This window comes from Marmota flaviventris, chromosome 2 (assembly GCF_047511675.1).
Source record: "Marmota flaviventris isolate mMarFla1 chromosome 2, mMarFla1.hap1, whole genome shotgun sequence".
In the NCBI taxonomy this organism is placed as follows: Eukaryota; Metazoa; Chordata; class Mammalia; order Rodentia; family Sciuridae; genus Marmota; species Marmota flaviventris.
This window is the reverse complement of record NC_092499.1, coordinates 141,009,048-141,025,596: the sequence shown is the minus strand read 5'-3', so window position 1 is coordinate 141,025,596 and position 16,549 is coordinate 141,009,048. Positions and strand designations below refer to the sequence as shown.

Here is a 16,549-nt window from a genome sequence, read left to right as displayed (position 1 = left end):
AGGATATTGTTATAAAAATATACCCCCTTACCTCAGCACTAAGTCTGTTGTACCCTCAATTAAATGGGCTGATAGAACTAAAGCCAATGTATTTTACAGATTTTTGTGAATAAGATCTCTTTTTTAGCAAATACTAAGTCATCACTCAAAGAAATTTTTCCATAAAATTTGCTATCAGAATTGTGTCTTCTCTGTATTTATCCTGCCCAATTGCAAAAGGAGAGAGAGTCAACAACTGGGAAAAGATGCAGTCTTAGCAATTCATTTCTAGCTTAATCACATATTTAAATATTAACTTCTAGAGCTCACAGCCTTGACCTTGAAAATTTTTATGATATAATTTGAATGATTTTAGAATTTTTTATAGTGTTTTTAAACTACAAATCTTGTTTTCAAACAAACTTTTAATTGGAAGACCAGTGAGTGAGTAGATTCCTGTTTCTATCAATGTCCCCAATTACATGGATTTTTAGAAGAGTTCAGTAAATATACCACTGATGTTGATGATATAACAAGACATTTTTTTTTTAATCGGTGTAAGACTGGATTTAGAAACTGGAACCTGACCTTTAAGAAAGTCATATCCCAGCCTCCTTACTTAACAGACTGAAGCACAGAGAAGTATGCTTCAAGCCACAGAACTGTATTAAGGCAAAACCTCTTGTGATTTGACCAGCAAACAACACTGGTCATTTCATGCTTACTTTTTTTTTTAATATTTATTTTTTAGTTTTAAGTGGACATAATATCTTTATTTTGTTTTTATGTGGTGCTGAGAATTGAACCCAGTGCCTCACGCATGCTAGGCAAGCAGGCTACCACTTGAGCCATTTCCCCAGCCCCTCATGCTTACTTTTATACAACATCTGTTATTAAGCAGTATATATTTTTCCTTTTTCTTCTTTATAATTTTTTCCCCTAATCTCAGAGGATTAGAGTTAGGGAGTTGAGATAAGATAGAAGAAAAGTTGATAATTTTTGTTAGAGGGAAATTTGTCATCACTGGCAGAAGCAGTTGACCTCTTGCTTCTGATCATCTCCTTCATCAAAATGACAATACTCTTTTGTAATTGAGACTGGTTCCTCTTTTGGATTTGACTTCAAGATTTGATCTTTGGGGGCTGTGCTGTCTCTAGCAATGGAAACTCAAAAAATTACAGATGCATAATCCTGGGTTGCAATCTCTTTTCCATTATCAGGTATCAAGAGTGCCCCAGTGGCCAAGTATATTAAAACATCCCCTTTCATAGTTAGTTTTTATTAACTTTTAAATAAGATTGTTATGAACCCTCCTGTAGAAATGCTTGGATTTTGTTAGTGTCACCAAAGATAATAAGAAATGGGGAAATAGTGAAGTTATACATGCTGTGTTGAGTTACATTAATTTCCCTGTCTCAAGATGCCACATGTCCACAGAAGAACTTTGCCATACAAAAGCATTTTATTTTCTAATTGATAGCACAAAAATAAATAAATATATTTTTTAGCATGATGATTCTCATTCTCTTTTCTTAACTACTAAATAATATTACTTCTCCTTAATGATAAAAAAACTAATATAGGGCTGGCGATGTGGCTCAAGCAGTAGAGCGCTCGCCTGGCATGCGTGCGGCTCGGGTTCGATCCTCAGCACCACATACAAACAAAGATGTTGTGTCCGCCTAAAACTAAAAAATAAATAAATATTAAAAATTCAAAAAAACAACTAATATAAATGTTAACACTGACTTTTCTATGAAAATGTTAAATTTTCACTTCTTTCTAATTATTTTTAAGTATATGCTATCAAAGTCAGCTTGTCTTATTCATCTCCTGAACAATGTAACCATGCCTGCTTCTTCTAAAGGAAAAATTTAAGCTACTGAATATCATATTAAATTGGCACCTATAATTCTTATCTACAGGTGGTTTGGAAATTTCTGCTTTTCTTCTGCATGATACGTGTGTTTATATAAAATAGCTTATAGTTTATATAAAATAGCTTATTAGCCTAGATTTATTACATAAAATATATTAAATTTTGACTGTAAACACTTCTTTAAAAATATTCAAAGAAGCCCAAACTCATTTGTGTAAAAAAGAACTGTTCCCATCAGCGTATCAGACTTTCAAAGGTAATGTACTCTTAGCAGAGTACATTAATGTTTATAAAGATTTAAGACAAAGTTAAGTCTAATTCTCTCCTTTCTTCTTTAATTAAACAGCAAATTATTCACCTTCCTGGTATATTTTGCCTGTAAAGGAAATTTAGTTATCAATTCTTTCACATGTCCTTTTGAGAGTTATCAATAACTGATTTACTATTGGATAAATATGTTGAATGTTTTCAGGAAGGAGTGGAGGAGCCTAAACAGGAAGTATAACAGGAAGACTGGTAGTTTCTGCTTTTGTCTTAGTATCTTAGAGAGGTAGTTCTGTTTCCGGCTAAGTAGGTTTACTTGTTAGCAATATTTAAACACTCAAATACAATGTTCAGTTTCATAAAGAGAGTGGATTGACCATCCTATTGCTCTAGTTTTCTCTCCTGCTAAGCTTTCCTCTTTGCAGAGACAGCTAAAAGATGGTTAGATAACGTTGTAAACCAATTCTTAGTCTGACTGAATAAAGGCATTTTGGAGTACATGGGTAAAATTCCTGCTCAGCTAATATACTACATGACCTTTACAGCAAAACATTCAACTCCAGCTCCTATGGTTTGTTTAAAAAAGAACTATTCCCATCAGCTTATCAGACTTTCAAAGGTAATGTACTCTTAGCAGAGTACATTAATGTTTATAAAGATTTAAGACAATGTTAAGTCTAACTCTCTTTTCTTCTTTAATTAAAGGTTTGTACCTGGACAGTTGTTTAATCACATTGTTTTCACAGTTGTCCAGCGCATTCTGTTTTTTTTTTTTTTTTTTTTTTTTTAACTACAGTTAACTTGCCTAAAAAGAAAGACTTAGAAAAGTGAAAATACATTTTCTTTCATAGTATCCTATTATAGTAACATAGTTGTTACTGATACCTTTCCCTTTTAAATACTGTTAGAGTCTATTTCCACACCACATAGTTAAAACATTTTGACAGTTATTAAAGGTGAACAAGTCAAACTTGAGAAAACAGTCAACCACTACTTTATCATAGGCAACTTCACTAAAAACATTTATGAAATTCTGCTTTTTTATAAAATTGGGGGTTTGATAGTAAATAAATAAATATATATTCCTTCTAGCATTAAAAATACCATCAGCCTTTGCAAGAGTTGCCCTATTGCAATGCAAGCACTATCCACATACACTGTATTTGGGGGGATTAGCTTTGTTTCATTTCCTGTGTCTTTTATTAATGGGGTAGTTTTACTAGGCAGCATTCAAATAGTTAAGATTGTCTTAAGGAAACCAGCAGCCTCAGCCCTCCCTCCTTCCCTTTCTCAACCAGTCTCTGGCTTCCTCTTACGGTTTCGCTAGTGGCAGCGCAAAGCTGCTGAGCTCTGCCCTGCAGGCATGAGCCCCTCCTTCCGTGAGAGCACATTTCCTGGCATGGGGGTCGAATCATGTCGCTAAAATGGGGTCGGCTTCCTGAAGTGCCCCTCATAACAGTGAGACTCACAGGACCAAAACATGGGGAGGTAAGAGTCAAATTCTAAAACAGACGAAACAATGTAGTTGGTTTTGTTTTTATCCATAAAGAACTAGTTTGAGTTGCTGCAAAGGTTGAAGGAATTATTTATTCTGATTTGAAGAGCATTACAAGGTTTTAGAGAATAAACTAATTGTCATAATAGAAGATTCTTTTAACTACCACAGCATGCTTTTGGCTTTCTTCAGCAAAGCATCAGATGCTTTTCAGTTTGATGTTTTATGCATGGAGAAACCTTTAACAAAATTTAGTTTAAAAAAAGGAGCTATTTGGAAGAACTCAATTTTTGTTATTGATTTTTATTTTGACTAGAATTTTGTATACTTTAACAGTTGCCAATTTTCACTTAGCACAGTTTCCTTTTTTTTTTTTTTTTTTGGTAATGTGAAGTAGTTTTTCTCCCTTCCTCTCATTATTTTGTATAGTTGGAAAACATAGCATTTTGGTGCTCAGTTTTTGTGTGTTCTGTTAATAAAGGACTTCACATGCATCAAATATTCACCATTTCAGTGTGGTAGACAGGTTCTGAACAGAAAGTCAGAAGACCTGGTTTCTAATTTTGACTGCTAACCATTTGCTTTGTGAACTTTTGCAACTTAACAGATCTCTCCAGCCCTTGATGGTTAGTATGATGAATGAGAGTGCAGCTTTAGAGTCAGCCAAATATGAATCTTAATTCCAGTTTGAGCAATTGTTGATGTGTGGCTTCAAATAGATTATTAAACATCTCTAAGCCTCAGTCTCTTCATATGTAAAATGAAGATAACTAGTATTTAATTCATTGGGATGTTGTGAGAAACTTATGTAAGTCACTTATTACAATGTTTGGTACGTAGCAACTTTTCAGAATTTTAACTTATTTATCTTCTCAGTTGTAAAATGGAAATCTTAATACCTACCCTGCCCACTTCAGAGTTATTGAATCAGATGAAATAATTTATATAGAAGGCATTGATTTAAAATGTTAGGCATTTAGTAGTTGTCATGATCACTAACTGGGGAACCCGTTTTCCAGGTGTTTATCTAAATGATAACAATAGTATACAGCAGTAGTGAAACTCCTGCCAGTATGTATTGTAGTTCTTTCAGTTGATTTGAAAAGAAATTATTCCATTGCTATTGATTAGCCAGCTGAGTGCTTTGTCAAACAGTGCTTCTTTTAGAACTTTTTAGGGAGAAAAACTTTTTAGGTCCCCACAGTTCCATATAGTGTTTGCTTGAAATGTCCCTATTTTATGTGTTTCATTAAGTATCTGGTATTCTGCAGTATTTCTTCAGATTTTCAAGGTTTAAATTCTTTTCCATTTCTTTTTGTGCCTGTATAAGTGTTGATAACAACCCCTCTTAGATTGAGATTTGAATCACATGAAAGCCCTCTGCTTTCAATCAGTCTCCAAAAATGTCATTTTTAACATTTCTATATTGTTTTGAGATAACATCACCAAGCATTCTGGTACTCAGAAGTCTTACACCCAATCTAGGCAACCTTTTTCTCATTGGATCTAGTCTCTAGTTTTCCAGTATCCCCTGAGCCTTGGACCTGGCCCAGGTAGTCTGCCCAGTCGCCAGAAAGCCATGCACACGGTAAACTTAGATACATGTCAGTTTCCTGTTCCCCCTGACAGGTGAGGGAAGACCTTGTGAAAAGAAGGGCACATTGTAAAGAAGATCAGAGAGCAGATATTGGTTTGTCTCTTCAAACCATAGCCAGTCTGCCACCTTTACTTATAGGGCCTCAGGGCAGAGGAGTGAGCAGCTAGGCCTTGGGACTTCCTTTCTCTGGGTACCCATTTTCTTAAAGGAAGTGACCACTGTGGGTAACTAGGCTGAGGGGACAAAGGAGGTAGTTTTTAGAGTGGTTGTCAACAAGATTTCTTCCTCTCATCTTTTTCATACCCCCTATCTTCCTGGCTCAGCAGCAGTGTCTTTGCCATTCTTCAGTTTTCTTTGTCTTCCTTCCTCATGTCACAATTTTCTTTCTCTCACTGCCAGGGAAATATTTCTATGTTGCACTAAGAGAGTAATAAACTAATGAAGCTCAGTGAGGTATGAATAATTATTATAACAATTTAATAATTGCTTGCTAAGAGCCAGACACTGAAAAACGCTTTCCATATATTGTCTTATCTAATTTTTTTAAAACATGGGATTGGTACCTTCCTCATTTTACAAATGAGGAAACTGAGGTTCAGCAAATTAACTTGTGCCCCTTCACACCATTAATAAGCAGTAACGGTAGAACTTAAGATTTTTACCCAGGCCTGACTCCATTGTCGTTTTGTTTTTTTGTTTGTTTGTTTGGTTGGTTGGTTGTTTGGTTTGCTTGATTGGTTAGTTGATTGATTGGTTTTCCTTTTTTTCATTGTCCACATTCTTAAGAACTGTGCAATTTTTTGTTCTCTGAGCAACCTCTTCTTCCCAATTTGACTACGAGAGGAATATAATATCTATTAGTCTTGGAATTCTAATTAGTGAAAACTGTATATGTGGGGGATATTTAGTAATTTCGGCTATAATAAGGAGGAAATATCAGAGACGCTCCTCACTTAGGGATATGTGACTAGTATGAAAAACAAAGGAGTCTCAGTAATTTTTCATGCTTTATGATTATCTGTCCTTACAAGCTAACCCAGAATTGCTACTATTCCTTTTTGTTCCTTGCCTAAAGCTGACCCTCAACTCAATACTTTATTCCTATGTGGACTATGCTATGGCATACTGAGGAGACCCCTCATTGCCCATTGTTGGTCATTAGTCATTGTATCTATTGGTATAAATAACCCTGAGTGAGCCACTGTCCAAACTGTGGAACCTATCCAGTTTTCATATGATTTTTCTAATGCAGTTTTAAAAAAAAATGCCCAGAACATTATTCCCCAGTTTTATCCAAAATATTCACCAACCACCCATAGGCCATCTCGGTGCTCAGGTAATGGGGGATGACCTTACAGTGTACTTGTATAAATTGTTATTAATTGTTGATCTTTTCTTCGGCAGGAAAAGGAAAAAGAGAAAGATAAAATTAAAGAGAAGGAGAAAGATTCTAAAGAAAAGGAGAAAGACAAGAAGACTCTCAATGGACACACTTTCAGTTCCATTCCTGTTGTGGGTCCCATCAACTGTAGCCAGTGTATGAAGCCTTTCACCAACAGAGACGCCTACACTTGTGCAAGTAAGAGATGTGCTTCTTCCTTTCATAAGCTGAACCTCTCTTGGCTCAGGAAAGCTCATTTCTAATTTCCTGTCCATCCCACCCCTTATCTGTTCCTCATTTATGTGGAGAAGTAGCTCTGTTTACATTTTTCTTCAAACATCAGTGAAGAAATTAATTCCAGATATCTAATACACAATCTGTATTTTTTTTCAAAAGCCCCATTTTCAAATATTCTTGTCTTTCTATTCATAAACCACCACCTATTCCAGAAGTCTGTGTCAGCATCAGAGTTATCAGTAGCCTCGAACCCTAAAGTCACCCTTGTCTAGACCATATATGCCCACTTTTAAATCTAGTCCTTCAGTATATGTTTCAGCCACTTGCCAACATTAAGTCAGAATGACTGCCACGGGGGACAGGACCTTTGTATACAGGTGCTCTGTGCCAATCCCCTGCTGGCCTGCCTGCAGCCATCTCAGAGGCAAGTCTGTTAACTGAGTGGGTTCCTGGTTTTGATAAGATACTCTCAGGCCAGAGTCAGTTAACTTTCTCTATATAGAACTTTGATAATAAATATCTTAGGCTTTGTGAGCCATCTGGTTTTTGTCACAGCTACTGAACTCTGCACTTAAGTACAAAATTATCCATGAACATATAAATTAAAGGGTATGGCTTTGATGAAATTAAACATCATTTATGGATATTTAATATTATATAACATGGACATTAAAATCTAAATTTCATACATTTTTTACATGTCATGAAATATTTTTAATTTATTTTTTCAAATCATTTAAAATGTAAAAGACATTCATATTCATAGATCCTGGGCTACACAAAAATAGGCTACAGGCCAGATTTGGCTCACACACTGTAATCTGCAAATCTGCTTATAAGGCATTATATCTCAAAAGTTTTTCATTGCACACATAGAAATTAATAATTTTTGTTAAGCGTACAGAGGTAAATCAAGGAGTCTGCTTTGGTCAGAGGTGACCTGTCTGGAGATCCAGCTATCCCAGGGCCAGCCAAATCACTTAGAAGGCCAAGGTGATTAGTATAATATACCTGTAACCAAAACAATGACAAACTCAAATTCCAAAGATCAAGTCCCAGATCATGATGTCATAACATTTTGTTTTTAGTCATTTGTGTTAAATATTCTAAGTAATCTGTTACTAAAAAAAAAAAAAAAAAATGTTAATTTGTAAATTGTAAATTTTTAAAACTTTATCTGGACAGAAGTTAATTCTATAATAATTTTTACTCGCTTTCTTGAATAAGAGCAGCAAAGAACCTGCAGGTAGCAAAGGACTTAAAGCCTCTTTTATCTATATAGCTATAGCTGTTGTGAGTTTTAAATGACTGGCTTTATCCCAAACATTCTTGTAAAATTGTTTCTGTGGATGTTACACCTCCAAAATTGTCTACACCCCTATTCATTTTGCTGTTTTATTTAAAAACAAACAAACACTTGGAAGCATTCATCTAAATCTTTATGTATCCCTGTAGACAAAGATCACACACATTGCTATTACCCTTCATTGGTGACTTACCACAAAATCAAAAATTTCTACTATATGGTGATGAGTATCTTGTGACCTTTAAGAAATAAGAGGCCATTCTTTGTCCAGTAGCCCTTCAATATTTTTATTTTAGAACCCATGTTCTAGTAGTACTCTTTCCTAGAATACCAGTTGAATGTCTACAGTTTAGTTTTTTAGACACTAGACACAGTCTGCTTCTTAGTATTAGAATGACTTGTTTACTTAGAGTAGTAGACACTGAGTGATTTTTAGGCATGTTTATCATTAAAATATTTTTTAGGATATTTACACAGGGAATATACATTTAATGTAAAAATTACAGGAGTCTTTGTATACTTAATGAAGAGCTTATTCTAAGAATCAAAGAAGCCTCAAATTTGCCATTTACTTGTCAGTTATTAGTACAGTTAATATTGTCTTTGATTCATGACTTCTTAGAGGAATTATGTAGCTAGCTCTCTCTTTCATTTTGTTTTTGTTTAAACAAGATAGTACAAACGGTAAGCCCACTTAATTGGGTATCTATGTATTTCCATTTATCACAAATATAGTGAGAGTGAGCAAAAGGTGGGTTCCACATTTGCATTGTGCATCCCTAGTCCACCTCTGAAGTAAGGAGCACCCCTTCCTCCCTCAGGAGACCTCTAGTACCATTATATAAAGTGAGGCTGCCTAATAAAGATTGAGTGAGGCACCAGTATATCAATCTATATATTAACTCCATTTTTCTTTGAAGTGGATTAAAATGACAGTTCTAGGGAATGGGGGTTTAGCACAGTGGTAAAGCACTTGCCTGGCCTGCAAAAGGTACTGAGTTCTTTCCCCAGCACTGGCCCCTGCCTCTCCAAAAGAAAGAATTAAATGAGAGCTGTAGAAATTTCTTGCCATATTCCAAAGGATCATACCGATCTTGGAAAAGGCCATATTTTTTTATTGGCATCATGACATTTATATTCAAGGAGCTTCATCACTAAAGCAGATTGGATACCTACTCTCTGTTTCACAACATAAAAATGCTGGGTAAAATGTATATATATGTATGTATACATATGTATGTGTATGTATATATGTGAACACATATGTGTGTATGTACATATGTTAATGAATATACAGCTGAAACTGCCAAAAGGAAAATCCCCTGAGTGAACTCAAATCAGAGCAGTAAAGAACATAACCCTCAGGCTGGGGATATAGCTCAGTTGGTAGAGTGCTTGCCTCTCACGCATAAGGCCATGGGTTCAATCCCAAGCACAACAATAAAAATCCCTCGATTAGGGACAGGATATGTAGCCTTGGAGTATAGAGTAGGAGCTAGAATTGAGAGCCTTGATAAAATGAAATGCTTCAAAAACTAAGATCTATGATGAAGGGCCTAGAAGAATTCCACCTACTGGCCTTAAAAAGCAGCAAGGGACCTTACCATTTCCCCAGGATGCTCAGTGAAAATTCTAAATGATGCATGAATTGGGGGCCCAAATTGTATATGTGCTCAAACCCAAAACTAAGGAATTTCACAAGAGATTTATTGAATCCTAGTTTAAGGATCTACCACTGAAACAAATACAGAGCTGCTCTGTGTGATAACTTTGACAAAAGAATATACCAAGAGGCTACCATGGAGGGAAAAAAAATCCTAAGAAGCTGAGCACACAATAAAATACATAGATGCCATATAAGGAAGTAAACCACTTTAGGGAACATTTAACAGATACATGGGCAAGAGAAGATATTGAAAATTTAAAACAAAATCTATAATGAAACAAGCTATAACATTTGGGTAAATATGAAAAGTAAGTGAATAAAACTTCAAGAATAAGCCGGGTATGGTGGCACATACCTATAATCCCAGTGACTTAAGAGGCTGAGGCAGGAGGGTTGGCAGTTCAAACCCAGCATCAGCAACTTGGTGAGTCCCTAAGCAACTAAGCAAGACCCTGTCTCTAATAAAATATTTTTAAAAAGCTGGGGATGTGGCTCTGAGGTTAAGCACCCCTGGGTTCAATCCTTAGTAACCTGCCCATCTCCCCAAAAAAACCCTCAGGAATAGCAATAATTGTTGAAGGTTCTCTGTGGAGACTTCTCAAATATTTTAGTATTCTGATTCATCAGCATATTGTTCACATTTGTATTTGTTTATTTTTTAAAAAATTTTTTTAGTTGTCAGTGGACCTTTATTTTTATGTGGTGCTGAGGATCAAACTCAGTGCCTCATACTTGCTAGGTGAGTGCTATACCCCTAGCCACAACCCCAGCCTTTATATTTATTAGTAAAGGAGGAAAATGGCTTCTGCTCTCTTGTCTGCTTTAATAAGGTAAAAGCTGGCCAAATATCCTGGAAAATCTTGATGACTTCAGACTGGGTTTATTTTTTACTTTTAAAATAATTCAGCAAAGATCATTTGCTCAAATTCTGTGAGCTTCTTTTTTTGTTATCGTGATCCATTCAGAAGCAGTTAAACAACAAATACCTTTGAGTACTAGTATGTGCCAACCATCTTTCTCAAGTTGCTTATATATTGGTTTATAAAAGTTGTTCTCAAAGTATAATTCTTGGTACTTAGATTAATGTAACATCAGTTATAATGTAGAAAAGTTGAAATTAACCTAAATACCCTCAGATAAAATATAGTGTATGAATTAGATGAAATATTGGGTCAATACTAAAAAGAATAGGATAGATCAGGTGTTGCTAAACTTTTCTGCAATGGAACTGATATTCGATTTTGTATCCGATCAGGTTTTTGCCATGACCCTACCCTTGTAGGATGAAAGCAACCGTAAATAATACATTTTAAAAAATGAATAAATTACAAAAGCAGGCTACAGGCTGAATTCAGCCCACAGAATATAGTTTACTAATGTCTGAGAGAGATCCACAGGAGTAGACAGAGCTCTGCAAGACATTTCAGTGAATTGAAAAGGCGGCAAATAAAACAAAATGTATAGCATGATCCTAATATATGGAAAACAGATAAATGAACTAATTGTTTTTAAATACACAAAAATATCTGAAAGGATATACAACAAACTGTTAACCATCCAGAGAAAAAGAGATAAGAGGTCAAAGGGATCTTTTATTTTATACTCGTGTGTCATTTGAATTTTTTAAGAATAAGCTTATGCATTTGTATTCTTTAAAACACTATATATTGGACCATTGATAGTTTGAAAGTTTGTTCTTGTTACTCGACAGCTGATCTATGATTTTAAAAAGCAATATATGTTCGAGTCAAGAATTTAATAAATAAAGAGCAAAATTATTACTGGAAAAAAATTAGTTTCACAAGACTTGAGAGTTCTGCTAGCACCAGCCTGAGAAAGTTCTATTGACTCTGTTCTGAGTTGTGATGTGAAATATTATCAGAAGGTATAAGGATAAAAGAGAAAGTCATTTGAAGACAAAAAAAAAAATCTTTCTTGTGCTGTAGAGAACATGGGTTTATAGTTAAAATGAATGAATGTATCTTGCCATGGTTAGCTTCAAACAACTTTCCAATTTTAAGTTCAGGTTGGAAGAAGTTGTTTAATATATGTCAGTTTATAATATAGTCTTGTATTGCCATTGATTTGTGGCATTATTTCTAGGTTAAAAGCAGTTGAATTTTGCTCTCTTTGGTTATGTAAGCCTTGGTCTATGTTAGATTTACAACACAGAATTAAACCTACAACTACTATTATTAATTTTTCAAATAGCAAAAATAACATTGTAATATAGAAGAATGTACCTCTTTTAATCACAGACATCCTGAGTGCCCCTCCCTTTTTGTGGTGCTAGGGATTAAACCCAAGGCCATATGCATCCTAGGCAATCTCTTTACCAAGTTACATGCCTGGTGCTCTGAGTCCATCTTTTGTTTTTCGATATCTTTTCCTTAATTATTAAGCATGATAGAAATTCTGTTTTCCTTAACTCCCAGCTAGGGAGTTGTAGGACTGCCAATGCTATTGGTATGGCATGTGCTAGAACTCCACTGCCACATGGTTCTGTTATAGCTCTTGGAGACTTCCATTGCCCAAGTACACAGAGGAGCCCATGGAAAATCATTTGAAAATCATTGGTTAGGAAAAAAAATACATGAAAAATGTCTTAGTACTAGGATCTGAAATTTTTAGCCACACATAGGTCTAGCAATTAAATAGTTAATAGGATAGCAGTCTTCTAGATATCTGGTGTTTAGAAGTTCCACAGATTTTTAAATTTATATATATTTAAAATTATATTTTTTCTAATTAAATTTTATTTTAATGGATATCAAGATGTTATGACAGGTTTTTGGTCAAGTTGTTTCTATTAAAAAGTACTTATTTTGAAACCTTATTAGTTATTGATGGACCTTTATTTATTTGTTTATATGTGGTGCTGAAAATCGAACCCAGTGCCTCACACATGCTAGGCAAGCACTCTGCCACTGAGCCACAACCCCAGCCCTTAACCAGTCTTTTGCTGTTGAACTTGAATGATCATTGAAACAAACAGTTCTGACACCATTCTTTTACCATTGATAAACCCATTTTGTCCCATTGTCCCAAGATCTGAAACACATATAAAAACTTAAATATAGTATATAACATAATAATGATAGTACAATAGTCACAAAATTAATATTGATATAATAATAAACACTTAATATAATGATAGTATAACAATCACAAAACTAATGTTCATGTAATAATATACATGGGTTCTAGATTATGGTTTTTAACCTGTTTTGATACACCTGTGTCAATTTTGTTGAAATATTCACAGAATTAAAACTTAGAACTTAAAGGGTTAAGACTAGGGTGACAGGTAGTAGTGATAATAATCATTTGACCTTCAGAGTTTTGTGGGCAGACTCGATAACCTCACCAGTTCCAGCAGCCTTTCTGTTTACAGCCTTTCTGTTGACTCCCACAGCAACTGTCTTATATCATGAAAAACAAAACCACCCAGAAGAGGATAGTCAGAGAAGCTCTCAACAGACATGGGTTTGCCAGGCACCTTATAAACAATGCTAGTATCACTAGATTTCAAGAAATTGGGGCCATCCTGTAGATTCTAACCAGATGGTGATCAGAAGCAGTGTAAACCATCTAGACAGGGACATAACTAGCGCTCATTTGTGTTGATTCAAGATAATCAGCTGATCAGTAAAGCTAACTGCTTCCATTGGTGGGTCGTTTTTGCTGTCACCATCAACATTGCCATGACTGACATCTTGATAGACAAGTTCTTAACTTTGAAGCCTATGTTGTTCATAGGAAAAGCTTCACTCAAAGCTTCACTGTGCATTTCTACTGAATTTACTTCAGTTATGGTGTTAAATGGAGCAGAGGGGACCAGCATGCCAGATTTGAAAACAGTTTTAAACCTTCATTTGCATACACACACACACTATATATATATATAATCAACACATTAACTTTGGTATCAGCCTTTCTACTCATTAGTATTTTTATTTCCATCTCTAAGTATTTGGAGAATATACTGATTGCAAAGTTAAAAAAAAAAAAAATAACTGCTTAGAGCAGGGGCCACATGCTTAGAGCAGGGGCCACATGCCAGTAATTATAGTGACTTGGGAGGTCGGTGCAGGAAAATCGCAAGTTCAAGGCCAGCCTGGGCAATGTAGTGAGACTCTGTCTCAAAATAAAAAGGACTGGGGGCCAGCTGTGGTGGACACACCTGTAATCCCAGTGGCTTGGGAGCCTGAGGCAGGAGAATCAAGAGTTCAAAGCTAGCCTCAGCAATGGTGAGGCACTAAGCAACTCAGTGAAACCCTATCTCTAAATAAAATTCAAAATAGGGCTAGGAATATGGCACAATGGTTGATGCTCCTGAGTTCAATCCCTGTTACCAAAAAAAAAAAAAAGGACTGGGGATGTAACTTAGTAGTAGAACACACCTGGTTTCAATCCCCAGTACCAGAAAAAAAGAAAAAAAACCCCACAACCTGCTAACTGTATTTATTTGTAGATGTGAATGAAGATGTTCTCTATCATGTACTTAAAACTAAATACAGAAATAAATTAGATGCCATGGTAGATATATAAATGGTTCAGATTTGAAATTTTTATGTCCATGAAAATGATCTCATTGATTAAAATTTTAACACAAAAAATAGAGCTGTAATAAACATTTTATGTACTTGAGTTCCCACAATACAATATTGTATTTCATTTAAGACCTTCTAAAGAAAGAAAACCCAATGAAATAGTATATTGACTATTAGTTGTATGCTGTGTTTATAAGAAGCCTACTCGGACTTTTTTGGTGGGGTCCGTGAATTTTAATGTTTCCCAAGGGAAACTGCTTCTTCTAGAAGCTGACTGTTTCAAAAAGTCCAGTATGTCATCACCAGAGTCTTTTCTGTTTAGTAGGGCTGTCTGGTGGAAGGATATCATGCTGTCCTTTGCCAGTAGTTCTTTGATTTATGGTAATAGCTTGATCCAGTCAGTCGTCACAGGATATTTTAGTCCTACTTGCTCAGCAAAAGCAAAGAGTTAATGTTTTGGAGTTTAATCTGAAAAGATTGTGTAGCAAAAAAGGAACAGTTTAAATAGGGCTTGACGGTTACCTTAATGTGTATCCAAGGTTCAAAATATGTTTTTAATTTGAAAACCACATCAGAAACTTAGGAACCCAATGCTTCAACTACAGCTTTGCACCCTACTTCAGTAGTAATGTTGAAATAGTCTCCACATTTGATGGTTGCATAAAGGTTTGTGTATGATAGTGTGCTACCTGCCTCTTATAAATTGAAAGCAAAGGAACAGTATGTAGTCATCTTCCCTAAAGAACAGAAGTAATTGGCTTGTTTTCCTGGCTTCCTGAAGCCTATAATGCATGTTTATGTGTATGAAGCCCCATCTGTTATCTTGCCTGGAAATGGAAAATATGAGTAATTTGGGGACTCAGAGTCTTTCATCCTTTCCCTTCATCCCCTCTCATGTTCAGGATCTTCCCTGGAGTCTCAGGAAATACATTGTCCCTGCAGTTAGTCCTCTACCTCCTAGAAAACCATGTTGCTTTCAGAAGAAAGTAACTGTCCTTTTTGTTTAATGTAAGCTTATTTTGCTGACCCCTGGGTGGAGCTTCACTCAGGCAGCTGCTCAGTCGGGTTTTGACTCATGGTTTAGAAAAAAACAGTCATTATGATAATGTTTTGTGATAGGTTATGTAGACTTAAATTCTGTCTTCCATCACTTTATATATCTGCATGCAAATTCTAAGAAATTGGTTGGAATGAAATGTTTCAAAACATACCAGCATTTCTGATGCTGCTGGATTATACCTGGACCAGTCTGAGGTCATAAGGGTGAAAGGTGCATGTCCCTTCTGTGGATTAATATAGAAATGATCATGAAGACACTAGAAATAGCCAGCAGCAAAGCATCCTTAGAGCTCCCTTAGAGTCTGCTTCTTGATATGAAGAGGAAAAGTAGAAGCAAAGCCTAAAAGAGTCTGGTCAGAAATATTTCCAAGTATAGGAAAAACCTGGAAGGTTTTTGTCTAATCCCAAACTGCCCTCCTGCTTCAGGATTAGGTGACTTTAATGGAGAAAAGAGTATAGTGTCTTTCTAGTTCTTTTTTCTTTATTATGTAAAACTGTCCTTAAATAATCAACTGTTTGTTCTAGCTGCTACAGATAATTTGGTTTGTGGAAAGCATGGTAGAGTCCTTCAGAAAAAAAGAATTTATTGTGTTCAGGTTTTTTTTTTAATCTTGCTAGTGGTTTTTGTTTGTTTGTTTGTTTACTTTAAATAGATGTTAAATGATATTGAGATTATTGTTGATGTGTGTTCTATTGAGTTAGCAGTTTCTGAGTACTTTTCTTATAGATTGTTTCTCTTGATTAAAAAAGTAAGTGGAGCTGAGCATGGTTGTAATCCCAGCAGCTGGGGAGGTTGAGGCAGGAGGATCATGAGTTCAAAGCCAACCTCAGCAAAAGCAAGATTCACTAAGCAACTCAGTGAGACCCTGTCTCTAAATAAAATACAAAATAAGGGTGGGGATGTGGCTCAAATAGTTGAGTGCCCCCGAGTTCAATCCCCACTACTCAAAAAATAAAATAAGCGGATTGACTACAATCAATTGGGAAACAAGAATTTAGAATATGTAATGGTTGGATTTTATCAGAAAAGAAAGCTCTCTACATAGACAGTTTTCTGGCATGTAGAGTTTGTTTTCATATGAAATAGTAAAATACATATAATATATTAAGGAAGGTTTTTTATTTGGGGTGGG

General features: G+C 35.4%; 1 protein-coding gene across 8 annotated transcripts in view; it reads left to right on the top strand.

Moving 5' to 3' along the window:
* Akap13 (A-kinase anchoring protein 13) overlaps positions 1 to 16,549 on the top strand; it is a 346,713-nt gene that overhangs the window by 290,361 nt on the left and 39,803 nt on the right. For all 8 annotated transcript variants that reach the window (XM_071608649.1, XM_071608648.1, XM_071608646.1 and 5 more), the window contains one exon: positions 6,619 to 6,793. In XM_071608649.1, coding sequence (XP_071464750.1) covers positions 6,619 to 6,793 — 175 coding nt within the window. The remainder of the gene's footprint in view (positions 1 to 6,618; positions 6,794 to 16,549) is intronic.